This window comes from Rhinatrema bivittatum, chromosome 15 (genome assembly GCF_901001135.1).
Source record: "Rhinatrema bivittatum chromosome 15, aRhiBiv1.1, whole genome shotgun sequence".
Taxonomy (NCBI): domain Eukaryota; kingdom Metazoa; phylum Chordata; class Amphibia; order Gymnophiona; family Rhinatrematidae; genus Rhinatrema; species Rhinatrema bivittatum.
In genome coordinates, this window is record NC_042629.1 from 49613496 (window position 1) to 49640955 (window position 27460).

The window sequence follows — 27460 nt, forward strand, 5'->3', positions numbered from 1 at the left end:
GCACCCAAGGGGCCCTGTCAATCATGAATCCCAGCCTCTACCAAAATCAGCAAAACCTTCAACCCAAGAGGTACCAGGCAGACTACCCTCACCTCAGTCACAAATGCAGAACACAGATAGGCCCTCACCAATTAAGAATAAAAGTATAAAACAGAAAGGTGCAGACAAAAAAAAAAACTAAACTGGAAACCACTACAAGCCAGACTCGCATGCAATGCAATAATGCAAAAACAGAAATATCACCATTCCTCATAAAACAAAATCAAGAAATATAAAAACCATAATAGACCAATAAAAATATTTCAAAACAGATGAAAAATAGAACACATACTTAAGAGGAATAAGGATTAAAAAAACAAACAAACCACTTTAAATATTTCCCAAAAATCAATTAAATATTTTAAAACAGCAGACATATCAAACACCCAATAATTAAAACTAATAAGGATAAAAAAAATGTCCCCCTCTCCATACCTGGGAACGTTTGATTTCCAGTCACCCTGAGATTCTAGTGGATTAGTGGAGGGGATGTGGGGGGGACACACACTTTCTCCTCTCTCTTCTCTCATATACACAATATCAAACCCTTCTACCCTCGCTCCCTTCTTCCATTTCTCCCTCCCCTTTCAGACATTCACCTCCTCCCTTCCACTTCACTCTTCCCTCTCAGTCAGGCACTCGCCCTCCCACTCAATCCCATTCCCTTCCATCTCAGTCACTCATCCCCTCACTCTTTCATTCACCCCTCATTCCTGACCTTTATGTCATTCTTCCTTCCCTCCCCTCATAGTCACTCAGTCTCATTTCCTCCTCACTCTTTTACCTCTCAATCACTCACCTGTTTGTTATTTTTGTTCGTTTTTTATTCTGCTTTTCGGCACTTTAAAGCAGATTACATTCAGTTACTGTAGGTATTTCTCTGTCCCCAGAGAGCTCACAATCTAAGTTTGTTCCTGAGGCAATGGAAGATGAAGCGACTTGCCCAAGGTCACAAGGAGCGACAGTGGAATTTGAACCTGCTTTCACTGGTTCATAGCCTGCTACTGTCACCACTAGGCTATTACCTAGTCACTCACCTCTCCTTCCCGCTCACTCCCTTTCCTCGCAGTCACTCCCCCCTCTGCCACTCGCCCACCCCTCCTTCCCACTCACTCATCCTTCCCTCCTTCTCACTCTCTTCCCTTTTAGTAACTGACCCCTTCCCTCTCAGTCACCACCCTGTACCTTTCCCTCACCATCACTCATCCTGTTTCCTTCCCTTATTCATACCCCTTCTCGGTCCAACCCACTATGTCACTCACCCTTCCTGCTGGCTTCAGGTTGTCTTCTTCCTGCTAGCTAGGTGCTGGCCGGTAAGTCAACTTCAGGCCTACCGCTATGGCAGGGCGTCATCTTGCTGGCAGATGATGGGAACCCCACCAGCATGTCACTCCTTTGTGCTGCGAGGCCTGTTCTTGCTGGTGGGGGATTGGGAACTCTGCCAGCGTATTTTGCCATGGTGCTGCTTTCTGCTGTCTAGCTGGGGGGGGGGGGGGGGAGACACCCCCCGCCAATGCATCACTGCTTTCTTCTTGCTGGCGAGGATGGGAACCCCTCCAGCATGTCACTCTTCGTGCCATGGTGCTGCCTTCTTCTTGCCAGTGGCGGGTGGGAACCCTGCCAGTATGTCACTTAATAGCGCTGCCGACACAGCCTCTGACCTTCCTGCCTACCTGAGTTTAATCATGCGGGCCACACAATATAAATTTTAGGACACATTGGCAGGCAGGAAGAAAGAGGAGGATGGGCCGGATTAGGCCCGTGAGCCATAGTTTGCTCACTTTTGTGTTAGAGCATGTATACAGGTGTGGCTAAGACAAGAGGTAGATTTTAAGAAATCATGTAGATTAAAACAGAATATATAGCAGATAATAAAGGGGCCAGTGGCTGAAGTGGATAGCAAACATATAAAGATGGGTGCTAGAGTTCAGAGGCAAGCACTTTGTGCTGAGGTAGTGAGAATAAGTTAAGTAGTAGTCCAGAGCTGGATGAGGTTGTGGGCTCATGATCAGGAAGTTTGGGCATTCAGGTAGTAGAAGGAAACGTATCTGCCTTGGATTCGAGGGCAAAGCTTGGCCGAATAGCCAAGTCTTTTTTCTTTTTTTTTTTTAAAGCAAGATAGGAAGACTCAAGGCATAGGGGAAGCAATATCTTGTTCCATATTGGGTGGGGAGGGGGAGGGGGGGGCACAGCAAATTAATGCATAACGTCTTGTGCAAGCTAATCTGTCAGAAGCCAGAGGAGGGGGAGAGGATAGGAGGGCCATTATTCTAGAAGTTCTTCATGTCAGAGGAAGATTTGCCAGTTGAAAAAAAAAAAAAAAAGAAAGAAAGAAAAAGATAATTGGATGTTCACTGGAAAAAAAAAAATACTGCTGCTCCCAGTGCTACCAACGGAGAAAGGCTTCACTAGGGTAACAGAACCTATACTGCACTGAACGAGCTTAATGTCTCCGGGGTGAGCAGTGCAGCGTGCACCTTCCTTGCCAGCAAAATTAAAGTAATTCTTCAGAAAACACATTTAAAAACCCTCTGCAACTAAATCTGCAGCCGTGAGTACAGCTCAGCAGCCCTCACCGTGGCTCCATTTGTCTTGGAAATCACACACTTAAAACCATCCCAAGGTGGTCTGCGAGATCAGCTGCACAGCCTGCCGCTAGTAACCCTCCAAGTGCCGAGCATGCTACAACAAAAAGAGGCCCGCTCTGTGAAGGAGAGGGAAAACCTGTCCATGCCGACAGGAATCCTGCATTTAATTTTAGTATTCCACTGGCATCCAACTACATATAAAACTATATTTAGCAAGCTTCAACACATGCACTTTGAGAGCAAGCAAGGGTGTTAGTGATTTCTGTTATTTTAACGGAAATTTAAATCCTCCTTCCTTTGGCCATAGTATTGATACTTGTGCCTCCCTAGTTGGGGGTTGGGTGACAGGGGTTAGCCCCCTTCTCTCCACCTATTGTGCCATGACCGCTGAGGCCGAGGACCTGTACAGACCTTACACTCGGTTCCTTAAGCCAAAAGGCAAACAAGTGATTCAAATTCTAAATTAGGGAGGACACACAGCTCTAAAGGGTAGAGCCGCAGATTCCTTTTCTCCTCCAGCAAGGGCTGGCGTTACCTCAGGCACCCTCCACATTTACCTTTAATCCTGGTTTAGATGACAAGACGAGGAGAGTGTGAAGATTTCCAGTCTCAGAAAGAGAGAGGATACAAAGAGTATTTACGTCCCCCCGTCCCCCCCGTCCCCCCCCGAATTGTGACACAGGTACTGCCCATTGAGTATTTTACCTATACCTACTTTGACAAAATCATTACTAAAGTGTTTGCCCTGCAGCACAGTTAAAATACATTTGGACAACTCATTGCTATGTTTGTGTTCATGTTCTATGGCTTTGCAGTGGATGGGGGCCTTTTAAAGGGCCAGGTTACTTAAAATAAAAATGTAGAAGGGGGCGGGAATTGATGCGGAATAAATTTCACAATGAAGGATGGAACTCTCAGCCTCGACGTGAGAGAAATTAGGTAAGAAAACAATGAGAGGCTGGATCGCATGTTGTAATCTGTACCCTAGAGTAGTCAAAGCAAGGGTTTTACTCTCCTAATAAACAGAGAAGGGAAGTGTGAATGAACTCGTGTTCATCCCTGCCCTATCCCTTCTCCGTAAAACCAGAAAAAAGCAAAAGCAAGAACTAAAGGACGAAACAAACAAAATTACAAATCTGCTGGCCATTTTGAGTTGGAAGTGCCCACTCATCGATAAAAAAGTCATCGACAAACGTCATTGACCAAAATGAAATCGGTGTGTTCCATCAAAAAGTGTCTGCCCTTGGCATTTCCAGCCTGCATGTCTTCAGGTCAAAAAGTCAGATCTACTGAATTAGTTTTTGCTCTCAGATGTGTGAAGAGAAAAAACTAAGAGCTTGCATGGAATCTATTCCATCTCCTCACATCACCCTCCAACAGCTCCCATCAGGCTCACAAAACGAGGAGGAGGAACTCAGTTTGGATTTCTGCAAGGGGGTGAACCTCACAGCTGCTCTGATTATTTACAGGTTACATTTCTGATCAGGAATCTATGGAGCTTGCAGCCCTCAGACTTCAAACTAGGGACTGATCAGCACAGGGAGCTATTCAACCCGAGAGAAAAGAAAGAAGCAAGCTTGAGGTTTTCATTGCTCTGCCTTATTACAAGTAGCTTGGTTGCCTTTGCTTAGTTTGCTCTCATATGTCCAAGGCCAGGCTCTTGACCCCACTCTTGAGCCATTTTCTGAGCATGCCACACATGTGGCCCCACTCGATGAATTCTTTCAACTGGGGGTCTCCGGATTTTAATTTATAGAACTCTCCTCCATGCCAAGGACTTTTATCAGTGAGCCAAAGGAAAAGCAGCTCCCTTCTCCTTGCCACAGCTCCGTTAGCCTTTTCCCCCGAGCAGTACCCAAGAAAGCAAAGACTATTTAAAATGAGCAAAGAGTAGCGGGAAGGTAAAGGGAATAAAAACACTTGCAATCCAAAATTCTATAATTCCAGAAAGATGTTTATTTGCTGAAGGGAGGTGGTTCAAACTGCACAGGCCAATTTAGAAATGCAAACATGGAGTCTTGCACAAGAGGTGAAGCCAAGATGCAAGGACCTATGAGGAGGATACAGAAACCTAATACCCAATTCAGAGGAAATAAATAAAAATTGATAAATAAAAATAGAAAAGCCCCCTGTTCTCTCTCCATGCAAAAAAAACAAATTCCTTCTCCGAAGCCCCCACATTCACATGTAAAGCCAAAAAGAAATGGATCAAAATGAGACACTTTCATGGGTGTTAGAGACCATACCTTAGCTGTTTTTGTAAATAAAACTTGAAAATGCTTCTAAGCAAACAAAAGGGAATGCACTGGGAACTCACTTCTGGGGTTGATATCCACGGTAGCAATCTCCACAGCTTTCTGCTGAACCTGCTGCCATGAACCGTCCACACCTTTGGTCCACTCTCTCACGACACATCTGTAGGTGCCTTGGTCAGCTGGCCCCACGCCAGACACCAACAGGCGGTAGCCGTCGCTCCCCACCGTATCCAGGCGGACGTCTCCGCTCCTGTAGCGCCCCTCGTACTCGGAGCCGGGCTGGAAACGCCCCTGCTGCGTCAGGGAGAGGATTTCGCCCCAGGCGTCCCCTGTCGCGCCTCTCCTGAGCTCCCAGGTGACAGACAGGAAGGTGTGCACCACGGAGGTGGTCGAGGCAGAGCAGAGCAGCTCAAACGAGCCTCCCTCAGTCACGTTACGCGATGATGCAGAGCGCGATTTCGTTCCACTTACTTTTAAGCCATCAGGAATTACTGTTTGGGGAGGGGAAAAAAAGAAAAACAAAGGAGAACACTAGCAAAGAAATACAGAAAGATATTTTTTTTTTTTGCATGTACATGGAAATTCTTTTGCACATTCTCATATTTTGCTTAAAGCTTTACATCTTTTCCTAGTCTCCACACACTTCACTTCAGACATGTATTAGTCCTGTAATTGTGCACAGCTTGGAAAGCTTGCTAGGGAAGTCATATGGAACTACTTACCAAAGTCATTACAAGCTAAGACTGCCTAGGACAAGTCTGTGCTTTGATCATGCCAGTGGTACAGTAATTCAGATGGAGTGCAGACTCCTGCTGTAAAATGATTTTTAGAATCAGAACCCGATCAGACCTGTTCCAAACCCCAGCTCTAATCAAAGTGGCTCCTCTTGGTCAGCCATGAGCCCGAGCTTCAGTGCCAGGTCATAGCCGATGGGCCCTTCCCTTGTTTAAGAGTTCAGCAACCTACCCTTCAGCTGCACAGAGTCGTCATAATTGCCGCTCACTGTAGCATCTGTGCTGGGGGTAGAGCATTTGTACTGCCCCTCGTCAGTAGCCTGCACATTTTTAATCCGCAGTTCAACAGCGTCGTTGCTCTTCCTCTTCAGCTGGATGTCCTTGTTTCGCACCCTTTCTTCGTACCGCTCATCTGTGAAGAAGCTGTCCCAGGTGCTCACGATCTGTACCGAGCCGCCCCCCTTGGAGACCTCCCAGTCAAAGTCCTGCTCGCTGGGACCCTCATAGTCACTCACGCTGCAGGTAATGACGGCCTCCGTGCCCTCGACCTGGAAAAGGGGGCTGCTCGGGACCTTCACCGTCCTCCCTGCACAAAGAGCTGTGGGTAGAAGGGAGAGCAAAATAGGAAGTCAGAAGATTCAATAAGAACCCAGTAAAGACGCCAAGAGAGCGGAAGGACAGAGAATCTGTTTTGTTTCTTTGTCTTGTCTGTTGCCATCTATGAACTTAAATTTCCAGGTTGAAGGACTTTAAGGTCACTTGACACACAATCATGTCCTGTGTCCTCTTATCACTGTCTACAAAACACTGGCGTTACCTCCCCCCCCATATTCTACTCTGAATTTTATTTAAAATTGAGCAAACCCAGGGGGAGGTGGTAACATTTTAAGTTTTGTAAATCTAAAAAAAAAAACAAAACAAAAAAAACATTCCACGGGACTGAATTTGAAAACATTCCCGATGCTTCACAAAAGTTAAAAAAAAAAAATCAGACTTGACACTTTAAAAAAAAATAAAAAAAAATTCCCCTTTAAACTGTCCACATGGGGACTTTTCATCAAGTCACAAAGCGAAAGTGCATACGTGGTCTTGAAACAAGCCACAGGCACAAAGCGCGCACGGTCATGTGCCACCTTTTTAATGAGCACAGATTTTTCCCCAAAGATTTGAAAATGCCATCTATGCGCAGACGTTTCCTCCTCCCCCAACGCCTGCTTGCAATGCGGCCAAAAAAGCACAAGCATCATGGAACGGGGTTTTTTTGTTTATTTTTTTTTAACTTTTTATTTAACCAACAGCATACACATGGCACAAGTTTACATTTTCATCCAAGACATTCCTGTCCGCATAATAAAAGTTAACACAACATTGAAAAATCAGTCTCACTAAGAATAGCATAGAATCATACATATAGGTGTACTGAGTTTAAGTTGGTGAATAATATATTCAAAAACATCCTGGTCAGCAGAAATCCCTTTAAAAAAAAAACTTGGACCTTTCAAGAATAAGAGAAATTTTGGGAGAGGACTATCTAGGATGTCGAGGCAAATTGCTTCCAAACGAAGATTATCCTAAACTCCAGGACAAAAGAAACCAAATCATTCGGATTCACAGTTTCCTTTCTAAAGCGGATGGCTGAGGTTTTGAAAAGTTTCTCCTTGCATTTATGGATCCACAGATGCACAAACAGCCGACTCATCTCAAGAAGAAGCTTGTGAAAATGATCCAGCACGCTTTATTTAAAAAAAAAAAAAAAAATTAAACCGATAGCAGAAAATGTATGGCTTAAAAGACCAACAGGAACCTCAGCGGAGGATAAAACAGAGGGAGGAAGAAAGCCAAGAAATGCACAGCGAGATATTTTAAGGAGCACGGTGTCATCTTAACTCAGTACCCCAGTGGATATGCTTTAAGTTCACTAATACAATTATATTTCAGTTATGAAATCTAAGGCCATCATCAGCAGGAGGCAGAGTGCCAGGATAGCCACAGAGGGCTAGTTTTAAGGACCAGGCAACTGCAGGGCAATGAAAAGTGGAAAACAAGCCAGCCACAGTCAATCCTGCTTGCATAAGTTTGAACCAGCACATCTTTTGCTCAAGGATTGAATTTGGAAAGGGAAAATCTTTTGGTTTGTATTTTATTTAATTCAACGTAGTGACCAACCTTCCAGAAAGCTCAGAGCAGTGAACAATGGCAATAGGAATAACAGTAAAATGCAAACAGAACAAAGCAACAAGAAAATAAAACAAACACAATAAGAGTAAAAGAAGAAATAGTTAAATTTCGAAGCTAAACAATCCTGACCTGCAACCACTTATAAGGAGTGACCATTGACTTTTTTTTCACTTAAAGAAAAGCAACTTGGGCAGGATACAGGCTGGAAATTTACATCAACTTTCGCTGCACAGGCTGTAAAAAACACTGAACACAGTTGGAAAAACAAAAAAACAAAACAAGCTAAATCTCCCATAACAAAAGTGTTGTCAGTTTCTCTGAAATCCTTCATCCCACCCCGCTTTCACATCGTAACTAGGCCTACCTGTCCTGCCAAAGAAAGCAAATAATTTTTTGAAGAAAAATAAATTAAATCAAAAGAACTTGAGCTGTTCTGCATCAGTAAGATTTACTACTCTCTCTGGAATTATTTGTACAGTCCAGGAACAGCTCAGGAATAGCCCCAGAGGACAATTAGACATGATCAGTGGTTAAAGGCCAGCCGCATAAACTGGCCAGAAAATTGCACCCTCATTAATTGAATACAAAATCAAATTTAAAAAAACATTTTTGCTCTTCAAGGATGTTCGGTGCCAGCTTTTTTGTATGCAGGACAGCGCAGAGGAGCGCCACAGCCCGTCAGCTGGTTTCTCTTTACTCCTATTACTTATTTATTTATAGCTTAGATTTATGAAAAGCCCAATCTAAATAAGCTTTCAGCGATGTCCAATGAGATAAAAAAAGACAACATAAAATTATATCATAAAAAGGCAAAAAGTAGTAAACAAACATCAAACCCCCACCAATTCACTAACAAAAAAAAAACAACCATAAAAACACAGCTTAAAGACCATCCCATATACAGTAATATAAATTCAGCATAACGCTATTCAATGGCAATACTAGCCCTATGCATAGGTAGGGCCTTCCCTTGGGTGGGGGGTGTGAATCAGAGTAACCACCCCAGACCCCCACTCATATACACACACTCAAGAGTTTCACCTTGAGATTCCAAGATTTTGTACAAATCATCGGGTCTCTGGGGAAATACTGGAAATCACCAGGTGCTAGGCTAGCCAAATTGCCCCACGTTGGCTGGAAGGACATGAAAAAGAAATGGTGGTCTCATCGGCCGCACAAGCAGAAGGAGGAAGTGGCCAGGTTATTGGCCCTCGTGGTGAACCATGAGGAAGCAGTCACAGGTAGCTGGGGAATGTCAGAGGCAGTTGTGGAGGAGGGAAGGGGAGAGTGCTAAGAGAGTACTGGGGTTGAGCTTTGACAGAGAGAGAGAGAGTGTCGGTGTGAGAGAGTGTGGGGTGGGATGAGAAAAAGTCCCACTAGTCTCGTCTTGGGATTGGAGAGAAACAGAGAAAGGGATGCTGCTGCTAGGCGGGGGAGGGGGGGTGAGAGAAAGAGAAGGGGGATGCTCAGTAGGAGAACCCCACACAGGCTGATTCGTCCCAGGCACCACACTCCCCTAGGGTCAGCCTTTTGTACAGATGTTGGAGCTAAGGGGTGCTAACACACCCAGTGGGTGCAAACTTCCATTATACATAGGTCCAGAATCGGCTTATGGGTGGAGCAAGCAGGGCGGCTACCCAGGGCAATGTACAACAAAGGGCGCTCACAACCCAAGGTCACCTCCAACACTGTTCCCTTTGGTGTATGCATACACAGCTGAGTACAGTTCCTTACGCAGTGGCACATGCCACACAAATTATAAGGGTGCAGTATCCAGTCATGGCATCAGTCCAAGCAGAGAACCAACGCACACAGAAACTCATCTCATCAATGCAGGCCAGCAGACAAAGCAACCACTTCCATCCCTCTTGGCCCCCTCACCACAGTTAATCTCCAGTTTCGTGCAACTTTAATGCAAATATGGTAAGATTACATCCAGCAAAGTAGCATGAAATCCAAGAAAGGTTTATTTTAAAAAAGACCTAATTTTGTGCATCTGATGTTATTACAGCTATGGCCCTGATATGCATGTAATAATTTGCATCCGGTTCATTTTACTATGGAAAAAGAAATGTTTCTAGTTTTCAGTTTGCTTGGTTTTTGTTGTGAGCATCTCCACCAGCGGAGAACAGAACAGGGTGCTGGTATGAGCTATAACTGTGGCTGCCTGCCTCCATCCCCAGCAATTTCTGGCAACAAGAATCGAAGATTATTAGAAGGCATTTGGCAGTTGTGTGGAGCTGTGACAGACCAGCAAAAAAAGGACATTGTAAAAAAATTAAAAAATTGGCCTCGAAAATGTGAGATTTTCAAATCACAGCCTCCTAAAATGAGGCAGAATCCTGGTGTTCAGTTATGTATGTGGTTCATCCACTTGCCCCTGTTCAGGATGACTGCTGCATGCAATCTTTCAGGCCAGGAGAAAAACATGCGATAGCTGTTTTGGTGATTTTTCAAGTAGCTGAGTAAACATCTCTGCATGGCAATCTGCTACTAATTGAGCAAAGCCATGCGGTTCAGTTTTAGAAACAAGTTCGCTGACCGAACGGAATGGGAACGCAGCCAGCAGTCGTGGGCACATTACCAGCTCGGACTGAGTTATTAGAGGCTAAAAGAGGTGACCAGCTGAAAGCTGAAGGGTGCATTACATGAAATGGGGGTGTGTGTGGTTGGGCTCAGTCCATTTCCTGGTAGGCAGGTGACACCACAAAAATCAGCATTGACAAGGCTGGTGGGAGTCTGAACCAGAGCCAGAGATAGAATGGTTAATTCTCCCCTCCACCTCTGAAGAAGTCCCTTTAGAATGTTTTATTTATTTATTTTTTTGGGGGGGGGGGGGGGGGGGGAGGGGGAGAAGTGATACATTGGAAAAGCAAGGTAGCAAAGCAAGTATTATCTTCAGTACAAAGGCAGATAAGCTCTTCTGTAAAGAAATAAATGTATAATTAAGTTCATCAATAAATGGAGGGTTTCAGTTTCCAGTAGTCTCTGATCTGGCAGCTTTCATGTACAGATATATCATGGGCGTTTACTGTAAATTGTAGCTAAACAACTCACATCAACGTTCAATCACAGGAACAGCAGAAAGAGGTTAAAAAAAAAAAAAAAAGAGAGGGGCAGTCCAAGCAGTGCAACTGGCGTTAACTCCCTCTGCAGAGGTCATGGGCCTATGTCCAACAACACTTTCTTATGCCTTATTTAGCAAAGGATGTCCCAACCCAGCATGGGCAACTTTCTAACACTGAGAAAAGGCAAATTAAAGGGGCTTGAATGGACAGCAGCCTTCTCCTGCTAACAGACAGACAATCATCCTTCCAAAAAACTGAAGTAAAGCCAAAAGAAAAAACAAAATTCTTCCTGCAGGCTCCCAGGTAGTTGTGGTTGGAGTCAGTTAAGAGGGTGCTGACTGCACTGGCACCAGAAAGGACTTCCCGATTTCCTTATCAGAGGAAAAGGGGTCCCCCCTCTTTGAAGATCAAAATCTTCCAAGCACAAAAATGGGCAGGGCAGAAAGGGAAGCAGCCCTCAAAGCCAGCCCCTGGGATTTGGTCCAGCACCGGGAGGGAGCTCTTTTTCCCGTTTTTCTTAGCTTTTGCCTCCTGACCTCACCGTGAACCAAGCCCATTCAGTCAGGCTGCGTCCGTGCAAATCAACAGCCTAAGCGTCTGATAAAGCCCAAGGCCGCACAAACTGCGCTTCCAGTCATGCTATCACTTCCTCTCTTTTTAAAATAATTTTGTCCATCCCACTCCTTCCCCCCCCTCCGCTTCCAGCCTTGACCATATCAGCGTTATAGAACCGCTCTGAATTGGACTGATACAAATTCCAGATTATTTAAAAACCTTCTTTGTAAAAACACATTCTCCTGGGTACGAAACACTTGTTATGAGCATATCAGACATCTAAAAAAAAAAAATAATTATTATTATTATTAGGTCCTGCTAGGAAGAAAATCCTGTCTGTATATCTGTTTTAGTATCCCATGAGAATGCTAGTGCAAGAAGTGAATTTAACTCAAAAGCTGGTCACAGGTCTATTGTGGTCACCGCATCTCAAAAAAGATATAATTGCGATGGAGAAAGTACAGAGAAGGGCGACCAAAATGATAAGGGGAATGGAACAACTCCCCTATGAGGAAAGACTAAAGAGGTTAGGACTTTTCAGCTTGGAGAAGAGACGACTGAGGGGGGATATGATAGAGGTGTTTAAAATCATGAGAGGTCTAGAACGGGTAGATGTGAATCGGTTATTTACTCTTTCGGATAGTAGAAAGACTAGGGGACACTCCATGAAGTTAGCATGGGGCACATTTAAAACTAATCGGAGAAAGTTCTTTTTTACTCAACGCACAATTAAACTCTGGAATTTGTTGCCAGAGAATGTGGTTAGTGCAGTTAGTATAGCTGTGTTTAAAAAAGGATTGGATAAGTTCTTGGAGGAGAAGTCCATTACCTGCTATTAAGTTCACTTAGAGAATAGCCACTGCCATTAGCAATGGTAACATGGAATAGACTTAGTTTTTGGGTACTTGCCAGGTTCTTATGGCCTGGAGTGGCACTGTTGGAAATAGGATGCTGGGCTTGATGGACCCTTGGTCTGACCCAGTATGGCATTTTCTTATGTTGTATGTCCCTGGGCCAGATTTACGATTTTGGCACTCATAAGGCAGCACTAGAGAGCCAGGGAGGGCGATGTCGCCTCCACGGCCCCAGAGAGCAGAAATTATGGTGGGGGTGCAGCGGCCAGAGTATCACTATAGCCTGCCTTTGAAGTGTCACCCACCCTAAAAGCAAGGGGGAACAGGTTCTTCTTCAGCCTAGGTATATTTCCACCCTAGGCACTTTCCTACGTTGCCCATTCCCAATTGGGGCCCTGTACGTTCACTTTAAAACGGTACTACTGACTCATGCCACCTCGCCTTCGTAGCATCCCCCAAAACTCACGCCATTCAGTTTTCAAGATTTCATTATGAGCTGGCTGACGGGGAGAGGGCACATCCCCCCCCCCCCCCCCCCCCCGAGTTTGCATCAGCTTTCGAAGAGCAAGCAGCAGACACTTTCACTTTGAAAACACTTGCCTGCTTTCCACCTGGGTGGATCTTCTACGGAAAACAAACAATGCAGGGAATCAGCAATACAGTCTGCGCGTGCCTCTCTTTGATCCCACCCTAAATGCTTCCACCCCAAGAAGGGTACATCCTAAAATGTGGCTAAAAGCAAGTATGATGTTTAACACCACACAAACGTTTGCCAGTGGATATTTATTTATTTATTTAAGAGTTTTTTTTATACCGAGGTATAGCTAGCTGCTTTCACTCCGGTTTACATATACAGCAACCTATTACATTTAACAGTAACTGAACCAGAAAACTAATTACAATCAACAGCAACATTTATAACAGGGTATATCTGTGATCAGACCATGTATATGGGGTGATCAAGTCTGGTTAATGATCGACCAGATATTAGAGGGGAACACAGCAAGAGAAGAGACGCTAGTCATTTCCAGCACTAAGGATTTTCTCTCCGCCATGGTTGGGAGCTCTTCATAAACTGCTATTGGCCGGTCACTCTCCAGGGAACTGTGATGGAGCGTGCACAGTTGGGAGGAGGAAGCAGTGTTTGTGCTGGCTCTGATCAGTCTTGGACCACAAAGACTTTTCATGCAGGGGAAGGCTAAGTCACCAGGCCCAACTCGTGGATTAGGCACAGAAGCTGCAGCCAAGTATAGGTGTAATGTCCAGCAAGTTACCCCCATGCACCCTTTTCTTTATTTTCATCCTCAAGCCTTTAGGGATCCACAGTTTTTATCCCATGGGATATCCTTAGTTTTCGGGTACTTGCCAGGTGTTTGTGACCTGGATTGGCCACTGTTGGAAACAGGATGTTGGGCTTGATGGACCCTTGGTCTGACCGAGTATGGCAATTTCTTATGTTCTTATTCTTTGACTGTTTTTGTCTTCAAACAGGGCATTCCAGGCATCCACCACCCTCTCCGTGAAATATTTCCTGACGTTGGCTCTGAGTCAGGCTCTGTTTCATGACCCCTGGGAGGAAGACTCAGAACTAACGTCAGGAAATGTTTCTTCATGGAAAGGGTGGTGAATGCCCTTCCGAAGGAGGTGGTGAAGACAAAAACACATTCAAAGATTTCAGAGGGGCATGGGATAAACACTGTGGATCCCTAAAGGCCAGAGGATGGAAATAAAGAAAAGAATGCATGGGGTGGGGGGTAACTTGCTGGTGTAGCAGTTACTACCTTAACCAAAAAGCCTTGATGGTTTTGACGCAACTGCAACATCACTCTCCACTAACTTCAGGGGTGGGGAGGGGGAGAGTGAAAAGAAGAATTGGATCCAGATGACAAACAAGAGGGTCCTATCTTCTACGGTCTGGGGTACTGATACACAGACACAAGGGGAAAAGCACAGCACTGCTTCTACAGCCAAGTCCATAAGCAAAGCACATCAAGCAGCACTGTCTGAATTTTCAAGAAGGCTCCTCACCCAGTAAAAATGTTGGTAGCAGTAATTAGGCTTAGGGATAACTGAACAAAGCGACAGTTACTACCCTTAACCGTAACCTGCACGGAGCAGCAGTTACCATCATAAGAAGCTTGCTGGGCAGACTGGATTAGACCATTTGGCCCTTTTCTGCCGGGGGACTCTGAGGGCAGAATAGCAGGTCTGGCTTGAAGTAGCAGCACTGGTCCTAATGGTCATGCTAGCCGCCTTGGTAGATGGTCCTATTGTCCCTCAAGAAGTCTCCTTGGAGGAAACTTGGAAGATAAGAACTGAAGGTACTCTCTGGTTGCCTCTCTCAACTATGCAAGCTTTTTTTCTGATGTTTTCTGCTAAATTTCAGCTTCAGGATGAAAAACCTCGCTCCAAGATACTAAAAATTAAGCAGTTGGCTAACCAGGTGGTAACCCTGCGGGATATTAATCAGGTTGCTTTTTGGCTCAGCAGGCGACAGATGGGACTTCTGGGGATTGCCATCTTGATTTGGGTAGTAATAAATTTATAGACTTTATGAAGATGTAGGATAATGGGGCAGATATTGTTTCCTTTTGCTGGCAAATAAGTTTGGTTTTGTCTTGGATCTTCTTATACTGGAGACTTGAAGGTTATCTCTATGGATTACAGTTCTTTTTGTGTGTCATAGGGCATGATGCAATGCATTTTTCTTCTGTGATCTCATGACAATCATATTGGAATAGTAACAATAAATAACTAAAATTACAAGCAACAGAAGAAGCCATTACAAAGAAACAAAGAAACAAACAACCGCCCCAGAGCAGGAAATGACCCGCCTTCAGGAGTAGCCCGTGATGGGCGAAAAGACGGGAACAGGGAGGCAGATCTGAAAGCAGCAGCAGGAGGAGGAGAGTCCCCTGATGCCGGCAGCAAGGTCGCATCACCTTTCTTGCTCCCCCCTTGGGAGGAGACGCAGGTGTCGTCTCGAAAAGTTCAATTAAAAAAAAAAAATCCATTTGAGACTTTTCGGCACTAAAAATAGGATCACCTTGGACAGGGGGGAGTGAAAGGTGGCCCAAGTTCTTTAACCCTGCAATCACTGGGGAAAAAGAAAAGAAAAAAAGAAACGCGTATTCCAAACACTGGTTTTCATAGCTGCAGACAAACAAAACACAAAAGATGTTCCACAGCGTCTCTCAATACAAGATACTGAGAATGCACCGGCGAGGGCATGACCTATGACACTGCCTCGACATAAAAAAATAAAATAAAAAGTCCCTTTCTGTAAAACAAGGGCACTGGTTCAGCAATGGTGGCTTATGAAGCTTAAAAACTAGGTTTGTCCTGATCACAAATATCCAAAAAAAAAATAAAAAAATGCTGAAATGTCACCATTATGATGTCGCAGGCACAGAAAAGTGCAGCCCGATTCCACACACGCAACTGTCAAGGAGCAGCGGCTAAGTGTGTGGAAGGAGGGGAAAAGAGAGTAATTTTAGTCAGGCAAGACCTGTACATCTTTTTCTGCCTTCAGCTGCTGGAGGACATCGTCCAGGTTAATCGTGAAGCTGGGTTTAAAAAAAAAAAAAAAAGGCTCAGTGGCAGTTCCCTGGTTCCGTTTGTGGGTCGGATCTTCCATTCCCTGGATCGGCCGGTACTGGAGATGTGGCAGAAGAGGCAGTTCTCAGCTCCCGGGAGGAGAGAGAGAGTGTTGTGGTTGCTGATTAAGGGCAACACCCAGCTGATAGATTCTGGGCTTAGAATTGCCGGGTTCTGGAAGAGGCTCCCAGCCCAGGATTGTCACCGCAATGTGTGTACTAAGTATGGGGGCAGGACATAACACACATTTTTTTTTTGCAGGGGGGGAATCCTTGGAAAGTTGAATGAAGGTTCAGGGTTTCAGATTCCCAACCCTGGTTCCAACTGAACTGGCAGTACAAAGCAGCAAGAAGAAACTTAACAGATTTCTTTTATAAAAAATGGTTATGGACAAGTTTCTTGAGGACTGGTTCATTAATTAGACTCGGAGATTGCCTCATCCTTACATCTGGGAATGAGCAAAATTGGATGGATCTCGCCATTAGGATTTTTCTGGTATTTCCAAGTAACCCGGACTTAACCACCGTCAGAGACAGAATGCTGGGCTCGATGGACCTTTCGTCTGACCCGGCATGGCACTTCTCTTTTAGTTTTTCAATTACTGCTCTGCGACCCAGGTCTGGTACAAGGTGTGTGCTGTCATCACAGCCTGTCACCTGTCTTCTAGACCAAGTTACAGGCTAGAGAGCACCCAGCAAGTGCATTTCACCTTCATTAGATAAAACTCACCCTATGCTAGGTCTAAGCTGGCCTCCAATCAATGGGTTTTCTCCTTCCTTGGCGCTGATGAGTGGGTTTTAAAAAAAAATGGTCAGGTAGGATATCGGCCCAGGCTGGAAGCAAAATGGTGTGTCTCTCTCTCTATGAAGGGCAGGGCAAAGGAAAAATGCACACTTTTTTCTCTCTGTCACAAACTAAACTACATGACACATTCTTCTAAGCGCCTCTGCTTTTTCAAACCCACAACCCTGGGATTCTCAGAGGGAGTCTCGGTTCCAAGGTTCCAGCTTTTGTTTTTCTCTTCTGGGGTAACTAGCAGTAAAAGTAAAATAAATCACAAACGAAGGTGGCCGACAGGATCCTATCTGCAGAAATACTGACACAGACTTAGAAACCCATATCCCAAATCCTGATAGCAGCAAAAAACAATTAGAGTTCCCTTGGCTCCAGGAAAAAACAAATACAGAAATTCTTCCAGAGTGACCGCCCTTGATAAGCCTGCTGGCATTACTCACGCATGAGCCCTCAGCACACACGTCCTTCTGGCAGGGTCTTGCAGAGAGCTGTGTCCGCTCTTCCTCCTAGGTCTCACGGTAAGAGGCCAGGCATCCCAGCCTAGGGGTAAGCCCTTTGCCTCACCACCATCCCCCACTGAAAGGGAAACCATCTCTCTCAGTTCTCAACTACAGACTCTTCCTCCAGAAAATCCCCAAATCTCCTTCGCTGGCTATACTTCCCAGCAGAGCTTATCCCTTCCTACATGCTCACTTAAAAGAACAGAAGATACAATGCTATCCTGTGCACTAAGAACAGACATATTAGGTTTTACTGGAAATTGATGTTTGTACACTGCTTTCAGCAGTCTGGAAAGTGTTTATAAATTGTTAATAAATAACTAAATAATGGCATCGATTGAGTACTAGAGGTACTGAACACCTGAAGTCTTCAAGGCTTGCACCAGGGCTCCGCTGTCTATTAAACCAGACCACACGGCAGTGCAAGGTCCAAAGCTTGCACTGCCCTGGTTCAGTGTTTCTGTGACAGTACAAAAACGTGAAGTGCGGACCACAGAGGCAGTAACCCAGGCAAAGGCAGGCCTAAAGTCTCCTTCCTTTTCCTACTCTCCCGACAGAGAAAGGAAACGAAAAAAATAAAAATAAAAAAGCACGTGCCCTGGTGAAAAATAGACTGGAAAGGGCTTCACAGGAAACTGCTAACAACTCCTGCTGCCACCATGTGGAAGTGAGAACGCGCCAGTGTGGGGAGAGTCATTCCACTCTGCGGTTCTCCTGTGCTTCTGTAACCGTCTCGGGTGGGAGTGCAACACCCCCTTCCCAAGAGAAGAAATTCTCTGAATACTCAGGTGAGGAATCCTCAAGACAACCTCAGGGCAGACTTTGCAAACTGGTGTTTTCTGATTAAATGCCACTGATCAAAGCAGACTGATGCCTATTCAGTCAGGGTTTATTTATTGTGTGGGCTAGGCCGGAGTATCAGTAACTGCTCTGAAGAAACAGGCACATGTGCCTTAGGGACACACAGATAAAGCAGACAGCAGTAAAGCCTTCCAAGAGAAGGCAACAGAATAAACAGGCAGGGATACAGATCTAGTCCACATTATTAACACAAATCATTAATCGTGCATATGCAGTATGGCCAAGGGCTTCCAATCTGGGCCTACTGGACAGGTGCTCACATCTCTAAATCACCACTAGATTTTATTTTTTAACTAGAAGATACAATACACAACAAATTGTGTGGTTTACATGGTCCCTCTGCCCCGAAATATAAATATCAGTCCAGCAGGTGAACTCAGCCTGGGCCTATGGCACCGACCATTAGGGGATGGCAGCCATGTGGGGCCATGAGTGGCGGCAAAGAAGAGCGGAGATTCGGCGGGCCACGAGCAGCGCCCAACCTGCTCGCGGCCCAGAAAACCACACACTCTGTAGGAGTCGGTGCCTAGGGCGTCTAATCCTCTTGCACTGGCCCTGCAATCCAGGGTGAATAGAAACATGACAGCAGAAAAAAAAAATCCAAAACCATATGGCCTATCCGTTCTGCCCGTCCACATCAACTGCTCAGCTCTAAAATCACTATCACTCCCTCAGAGATCCCCCGTGCCGGTCCCATGCTTTCATGAATTCAGATACTGTCCTGGTCTCCACTCCTTTCAACAGGAGGCCATTCCAAGCATATACGATCTTTTCTGTATAAAATTATTTCCTACGATTACTCCCGAGTCTACCCCCTTTCGCCCTCATCTCATGGCCCCTCATTTCAAGGCTTCCTTTCTGCTGAGAGGCTCCCTTCCTATACATTGATACCTTAGAGGTACTTAAATGTCTCCATCACATCTCCCCTATTTCACCTTTCCTTTAGGGTATATACATCTAGATCTTTAAGTCTGTCCCAATGCCTTAAATAAGAACATAGAAGAAATGACTTAAGATCACACAGGGAGCAGTGGAGGTGGGATCTGAACCAGTGATCTCCAGGTTTCATGGTTCAGCGCTCGATACATTAGGGATAGAGGAGCAGTCCACCAAGGAAGCTAATTAGGGACCCGGTGCCGGCTGGGCAGGGGAAGTGTGCCATCTTCTTACACCCCTACAGGCTAGGGTAAAGACTCGCTGAAAGGCCATCTCCATCATTCCTATGTGCCAAAGTCACAAATGACATTGAAGGGCACAAGAAATTGATTTCTAAAAGAATCGGAGACCCTTAGCATTGCAGTAGGTAAGCTTTACTTGGATGGATGATTGGTGCTCCAACCACACTCAAGCACAGAAAACTCTACTGGAAGAACACAACCCTGCGCCCAGGGCACCAAGACTTTCAACGCAAAAATGAATAGCAGAAAGTCCAATGTTCGTCTTCCCAAAAGGGAAAGAGTATGGTGTCCGGAGGCATGACAGAATCAGGCGACATTCTCACTTCTTGCAGCTCTGTAGGATGCTGCCAGCCACCGATGCAGTATTTAGCTCCCTTTTCCAATCACGCTCTCATGGGCTTGTGAATAAAATCTATCAACGTGGAGTTTAAACACTGCGAAGTCACACAATGCTCTCACCTACGCTTGCCCAACTCGTGTTGCGTACTCCTGCTATTATTCTAATCTCTCGATTACCACATTGCAATACCGAAATGTGACAGTGGAGCCCCATTAAAATCATTTATTCTGCACTTCACCAAAACACTTAATGCAGGACTGCCCCAGACGGACGGCTGCCTGGTTCAAGCTTGGCAGAAATTTCAAAGATTTCCTCTCTCCACCCCACCCTGATCCGCAGGGGAAATCTGCCAGAGACTTTCCCCTGGTATTTCTGGAGGATTTTTAAAGTTTTGCCAAACCGATTCAATAGATCTGTGGAAAGCTCTGCAGGTTTGTCAAAATGGTGCCACCAAGAGAAGAGCCAATAAGATCATCCCCTAGCCCTCAGGATTTCACAGAAAGGGCAGCCCTACGTGTACAGGTCCATATGGGTGATAGAGGGAAAAGTTACTGAATTACAACATTGTGATCTGGGCACATTCAAACAGTTTTAGGACACCAGCAGCCACGTCTGTACGTTGTGCACGGATCTGCAGCGTTTGCAATGGAATGCAGCTGGGGGTTTTCTAGTCACTGTGGTTCACAAAATTAGCCAGCCTTGGGGATCGTCAGGCCAACGTGAGAAATGATCCATTATGGGTAGATCTTTACTGACATGTATACTGGCACTAGCTCAGACTCTTTGGCTCTGTTACACAGACAAAGGGAAGTCCATAGACAGCAGTATGGCCCAGGGAAGGCATCAGAGGCAAGGGGGTAGGGCTGGTCAGTCTGTCAGAAGGGTCCAGCAACCACATCCAAACAGAATGGAGATGGTGTCCTCATAGGCCAGCACCAACACAAACTGTCTTAGAACAGCGGTGGGGGGAGAGGGGATGTTGGGGCTGTGAGGACTCCAAGAAGCCAAAATAGTAGCCACCTTCAGCTCAAGGCACTCTAGAAATGCTAATATTTCCTGTTTCTGACATGAGAGGGGTGAGGATGCTTGTCACAATTATGAGGCAGTACAGAATCAGACTGATTTGACAAAAGTTAAATGCTTCCAGGCAAAGCGCTGTTCCTACATATTCTAGGCAGTCGCCTAGAAGGCCAAAATTGTGTGTGTGTAAAAATCCAGCCAGTGCAAATCCCAGAGGGCTGCTATGCCAGGGCCTGTACCACCAAACAAGGGAGGGAATGCCGGAGCCACTGCCACCGGTAGGAGGGAGCTGCCGCCAGAAGGTAAGTTGGTGGATGGAGTGGATGAGCGAGGGTTCTCCTAGGGTGCCAAATATTCTTGCACTGGCCCTGAATGACTCTCGGCCGGGGTCATTTCTGGAGTCCAGCAGACAGGAACCAATTTTGTCTGGAGTTGTCAGTCATTAGTCAATTAGCCACCAAGAGAAGAGCACAATAAGATCATCCCTAAATATGTGGCTGTTATATACAGACCCAACAGTGAACGCAGGACAGTCTGTATTCTCTGATTTGGAACACATTTACTAATTCAAGTTCAGTGCACACAAGTACGAGACGTGCACACAGATTCCAAATTCTAACCACCTAACATGACTTATAACCATGGCCCTGCCGTGCGCCTCCTCCCCGCCAACATGGTAGCAACAGAAACAGGATTCAAGGCCACGGGGATGGCGACCATGTGCGCTTAGATCAATGCCTGCCTACAGACGCCTACATACTTTCCCATTTCTGTTTTAAATGAAAATATAAAACCTGTCGAATGGGAAGCTGAATGAGATCAGACCGAACTTGGTGGAGCCAAGAAAGGCCGCTGCCAACACTGCCCCCCCCAGCACACACCGAGGCACTGGCACTTCACGGGACTGCAGAAAAGGTACCTTTTAACGACTGGGTCAGCCTGATGGGAACCCAAGTCAGTCCCTGCGAGCTTCAAGGCTCTGACCTCCCTTCCTTTCTATGTGGTTTCTTCTTCATTCTTTCTACTTTGCTGATCCCACTTTTATTCGTGTTACTTAAGACTCTGTTTTGTACCCTTTAATTATTTCCCCTCCTGGTTCATGAACAGACTCTTTTTCTGGCCGACGACTGGTGCAGCACTCCTTTGCTTCTGATCCCGCGACGGCTTTTGGCTACTGACAGACGCCTGTCACTACAGCTCTCCTATCTAGCATTTGTTCAATAGCCACCCTGAACAATAAGCATTCAATGTACATTGTATAGGACTGTCCCAAAGGGGAGCAGACTACGCCTTCATGCCTCACTCCTTCCCCCCAGCTTTCAATTTTGTTTTTCTTTTCCATGTATAATGTCTCCTTTGGGCCTGTCAGTCACATTAGCCCAATTGCCTTCCCAAGGCATGTCCCTTAAAAAGCCTTCACAACAGTGGTTAACTAAACAGCAATGCCATACAGCGAAATGCCCAGAAAGAACCAATAAAAAAAAAAATCTTCATTTGCTCCACGAAAAGCTATGTTTTTTTTTTTTAAGTCTTATTTTTAATACCCTGTTCCCTCTTGGCCAGTTTTGCTCAGATACAAACCTGTTCTGGGGTCCCCATGGCCAGCATGGTTTTCAGGAGATCCACCATGAATATGCGTGGGGAAACTTCTGCATGCACTGGAGACCCAGCATATGCAAATTTAATCGCATGCATATTCATGGTGGAGACCCCGAAAACCTGACTGGCTGTGGGGATCCCCAAAACATGATGTGCGAAGTCCTGGTATAAAGCTACTGCATCCAGTCCCTCTCCGGCACAATCTGTAACACCTTTAGGGCTGCTGCCCCGACCCCCTCACCCCCAACCCTCGTTCTCCCAGGATGCAGAAAAGGCTCCACTACTGACTGGATTAATGGAAGCTGATAGCCTTAAAGATCATCCCCCCCCCCCCAAGTTATTTAAAAAATGGGGAGGGGGCGAGGGTGTGGTCTGTTACATTCAAGGGAGTCAAAGAAAGGAAGGGATTGGCTGGCTTGCTTATCTGAAAGATGGGCAAGGTTCATGGTTAGCCTTGCTAAACGTCATTTTAAGTCAAGATTACCAGGCCGATGCAATAAAGTGCACCCAGCCTAGCGAGTGGTTGGATGCGTGTTTTGGACCCACAGCCAGAACCGCCGATGCAATAAGGGGATCAACACGTCCAATACATGCGTCTGATCAGAGGCGTAGCTAATAGCTCTCAAATGAAAATGCCATGTAGATGAGGCTATTAGCTATTACCCCACAATGCAAAAAATCCTCATGTGTCCGAGGTGCATTTTTAACCTGTAAAATGTTATGCCTGCCTGGAGCAGGCGTAAAGTCCTCCTGCACATCAAGAGTTCAACTTAAAAACAAGTTCCTTCTCCTTAGTATCATTGCGATGCTAAGTAGGAAGAACCACTGAAAGCAGCACCATGCAAAAAAAAAAAAAGTCTTGACTTACAAAAAAACAAAATTTTGGGGTGCACAATATACACCCCCAATATACACACTCCAGGCCGTGTAAATTGTGCCAGCAAAATAGCTGTTGTGGAAAAGAGAAAAAAACAAACCAAAAACAGATGCTCATAAATTGAGCATCCATTTTCCTAACCCACGCACAGCCACGACTCCTTGGCGCCCCTTGCATGATAGCTCATTGCTTATTGCATCGTGCACCCAAGAGAGGCGATTGTGCGCGCATTAAAAAACATGCGCCCGGTTTGGATGCAAGTTTTTAGTGCATCCATATTGCATCGGCCTGTATGTGATACTGCTTTTTTTTTTTTTTTTTTAAAGCCCCCCCCCCCCCCCTTGCTGATGAGAGACCATAATATAACGTGAGCCTCAAAGATTCATTCAGGAGCTGAAATCAGACAGCAGGACAGTGCTGAGAGATGATGCAAGCTCCTGAAATAATCTCCCACAGTTGCACTTTACTGTGCTGTTATTAAAACCAAGCAGGACATGACACGTAGGACTCAAACTTTCAATAAGCTGCCAAGTGGCAAATGTAACCGGGTACATTTTACCAGTAATATCTAATCAAATCTGCAGCTGAACCTAACTAGGTACGCAGTTGAAAATACACCTAAATCTAGCCAGATGCAATTTGTCCAGTTAGATTTAAAACAGCTATTTGTGCAACCGCTTGCTATCCAGCTAAGTTTAGTAGTTTGTGCCAAAAATCTGCTCTAAGCGGCTACACCGAAACCCTCTACCCTGGGCACGCCTCCATGGATGTCCCTTTTCTGCTTGGCTAAATCTGCGCGCCTTGTGAATTCAAGAACAATTTAGTCGGCTAGCTGAGAAAAACGTATCAAAGCCCGAAGTTTAAAGTTAGCTGGGTCAACATTTTGAAAACCGAGCTGGCAGTAGCTCCACGCAGACAACCAAAAGGGCTGCATTTTTGCAGAATCTCACCTTTTAGTACCAAGAGGTCTTGCTTTTGGACCCTCCACCAACCAGGGCTGTGTGCAATGTATGTGCAAAGCGATAAATACTTGGACAGTGTACACAAGTATTCGGTCTGTATTCGCAGACTGGGAAAGTCCCTTCTGCCACGAAGCGGGGGGAGAAGGGCGAGCCCTGGACTGGAACTCAATATTGCTCCCAACCTAGGAAGCGCAGTCAGAGCTGAATCCAACACCTGTGATATAGACACTAACCATGCCACCATCAGAAAAATCTGAATGCATTAAGGAATGACCTACTGGGCTAAGAACCACAGGAAACCAGGGTTCAATTCCCACTTCTCTCATGGTTATCTTGTAGGTGCACAAGAGAAACCAAGCCCAGTGGAAATTAGGCCATATTCTTAAGTCAGCTTTCAACATAAGCTGAAAAAAAAATCTGTTAATAGAATCAAGCTTTATTTTGCTTTGTAACCATGTTAACTATGTCACGTTATGATATTACATTACACTTTCAATTTACATCCACCCTCCTTCTAAAAGGACCTAGAATAGCTTACAACACGGTGAACTGAAGACAAGTCATTGATCACTGTGACCCACATCCGCTGTGATGGGATCTGCTCAAAGGAATATTTAAAATCTCCTACGAAATGTATGCAATCTCAGGGCTGATGCATGACATGCTTTGTGACCCTGGCCAAGTCATCTCCTCAATCATCTCAGGAGCCCACTTAGACTGTGAGCTCTTTGGGGAAAGGGTTTATTGTACCTGAATTCTATTAATGCTGTAAATCCCCCTTAAGTATCATTTTGAAAGGATGGCGAAAAATCCACAAATTAATTATTTTGATAATGCAGTTAACCCCTTGATTTTAAATTGATTGCAGGCTAGGGAAGGCTGAGATGGTTCAGCAGATTATCATACGCACAGGCTCCTGTAATATTTCCAGAAAGTTATTATTTTCAGGCGTTAAGAAAATGATAACTGATGACTCCATCTGCAAGTAGCGCGTTCTACATGGAAGTCTCATGGAAGGACAGAAACATAAAAAGAGTATCCCCTCAGGACAACAAATATGCAAAACTGTTCCCTTATCTTCCAGTTCTCTGACAGCAAGATGCTGCTTTGTCTACAGAGGCCCCAGTCATAGCCCTAGAACTATAAATACTCTGGGTCATCCACAAGCCTCAGTATCAGATTACACACTGCAGTCAATCCTACTTCCAGAGGAGGAGGAAGGGGAGGGAAAGTCATCTTCCTAGGTTTCATGCATGTGAACATTAATTTAAAAAAATAAATAAAAATTAGAAAACAGCATATTATTTTTAGTTTATTACACCTAAACACAGTTATTTGCTAGTCTCGATATTCGCATGAATTGTCTCTGTGTTGTCTTTATTTTCAGCACAGGTGGATTAAAATCCATCTGCCTAGAGGCAGCTTGGATTAAATCTGTCTTCCAGTGGACCGCCTGGGCAGCAGTTTGTGAGGGAGTAGGAGAGAAGGTGGATCGTAGCCCTGGGATTGAAAGTGACCCTGATCTGGTAAGGGCAAGGTCATTTTCAACAGCATCAAAAGTTGAAAACTGCTCCCGATCCACGTGTGTGTGTGTGTGTGTGTGTGGGCGGCTCATCCTTGAGTCGCTCCAGATCCAACAAAACAATACTGTGCAAGGTCAAAGTTCAGTCCCGTGAGGTCCTGAGGAGCACAAAGTTAACAGGTTTCTATTCAGATTGATTTTGTTTGTGCTTTGCTTCGAGATGTTTTATCAGAAGCGAACCATCAAATTTAAAAATAAACTACAGACAAAAACAATAGCCCTTCAGTCGCAGAGATTTGGCACCCAGGGTACAATTTTAATTTTATTCAGAAGGAAAAGCTTTCTGCATGCATGGATTTTGTGGAAGGTTGACATGGGCCACAGCGACCAATGGCTTGGTTAACTGGTTATACAGGGCAAAGCAAAATTCTTTTTGCATATTTGTGCAAGTTATGTGAGAAGCCACCTTATTTTACCCAGCGTAAGCATAGGGCCTAGTTTCCAGCTTCTGCAATTTGTTTATTAACTTTTCAGTTTATACATTGGGTAGTTATACTTATGAGTTTACTGTTTATATTCTCAGATTATGCTATGTTTCTTGTTGCCACATGGTTGATGTGGTTTGATTTTATGCATTCATGTTTTGATGTTATTTATTTGATTGGTTACCCTCCTTGGGTGCAGGATTGCAGAAAAATGGGATATAGAGAAACAGGCTTGGTTACTCTTTAGCATCTATAAGATAGCCATCTTATCACACAGGCCCATTATTTATGATTTATGGCAAGCTGAAACTCTTTCCCTGCCCAATAAATATTTGGGTGACTTTTAATACTCGTAGTGGGTCTACTGAAGAGCCCATAGGAAAGAGCCAGGCACAAGACATCACCTGCAGCTACCTCCCTGCCCTGTACACAAGTGATGCCAGTGCAGCCCTGTCTTCAAACATCTCGGCTGGACTCAGCTATACAGAATTTGCCTCCACTCTGGAGGCAGCCAGCAGCTTTTAGGATGTGGACAAATGACCCTAGGCTGCGTAGCCTGTCAAAGCCATTTCACCAGGCTCTGAGGAAGCCAGAGTCACTAACAAATCCGCTGGACCACCAAGCCCTCACAGTATGGGAGACATGAGAAGTCTTCACAAGCAGCAGGAGAAGGACAGTCTGCAATCTAAGTAATTCTGGTCATGTAATTAGAAGGAAAAATCAAGGCTCTCTTTTGAACTGCACATACAGGCTGTCACACCCATCCATCCACACACACACACAGCAGTATCTACAGCTACAGTAGAGATATTTTGAGTGCATGAAGGAAGCTCTGCCTGATGCTCCAGAATACCTGGGAGGGGGGGGGTTCTTGCAGCCTATTAAGGCAGGTGGTACAGCCTGCCCTCTCAGGGCTACTCGAATCAGGATTCATTTTGGCTGAGGTTCAGCGACAGCAGCTTAATTTGCTCCAGTGCTGCTGGCTTGGCATCTAGGAGAGAGAGAGGGAGAGACCCTGCAAGGGAGGCCTTCGGCTCCAGCCTCCACCAATATCTGTCACATAGGGACAGGGCCCTAAGGCGGCGACAGCGAGGAAGGGGCAGTGGGCGTGTGAAGGACTGCATTTCTTGGGGTGACTTCTGGAGAAGTACAATCCTGAAGGGCTTCAAACTCTTTAATGGGCAAACAGGAGCTTAAACCTGGCAATTAAGCCATAATAACAACTTAGGGCAGGTAGCGCCTGGAGGTCAATTAGCATCGGTAGTTATCCGGAACCTTGTTAAACAGTATTAAAACTTGTAAGATGCAATTACCAACAAAATTTACATCCTCCACCCGCCCCGCAAATCAGATTCTATGTTCTTTGCTACAAGTACATATTATTGCTACAGCGCTGCTAGATATCTGCCGCGCTGCACAGATTCACATAAGAGGCAGTTCCTGCCACGTGCTG

At 45.2% G+C, this 27460-nt stretch overlaps 1 protein-coding gene across 1 annotated transcript in view; it reads right to left on the bottom strand.

Annotated features, from left to right (window-relative positions):
• The window catches only part of PTGFRN (prostaglandin F2 receptor inhibitor), an 86129-nt gene that overhangs the window by 37062 nt on the left and 21607 nt on the right, over positions 1-27460 (bottom strand). Inside the window, exons 2-3 of the mRNA XM_029578365.1 lie at positions 5849-6214; positions 4945-5373 (exon numbers count right to left, since the gene is read on the bottom strand). Of these exons, the coding sequence (XP_029434225.1) occupies positions 4945-5373; positions 5849-6214 (795 nt within the window). The remainder of the gene's footprint in view (positions 1-4944; positions 5374-5848; positions 6215-27460) is intronic.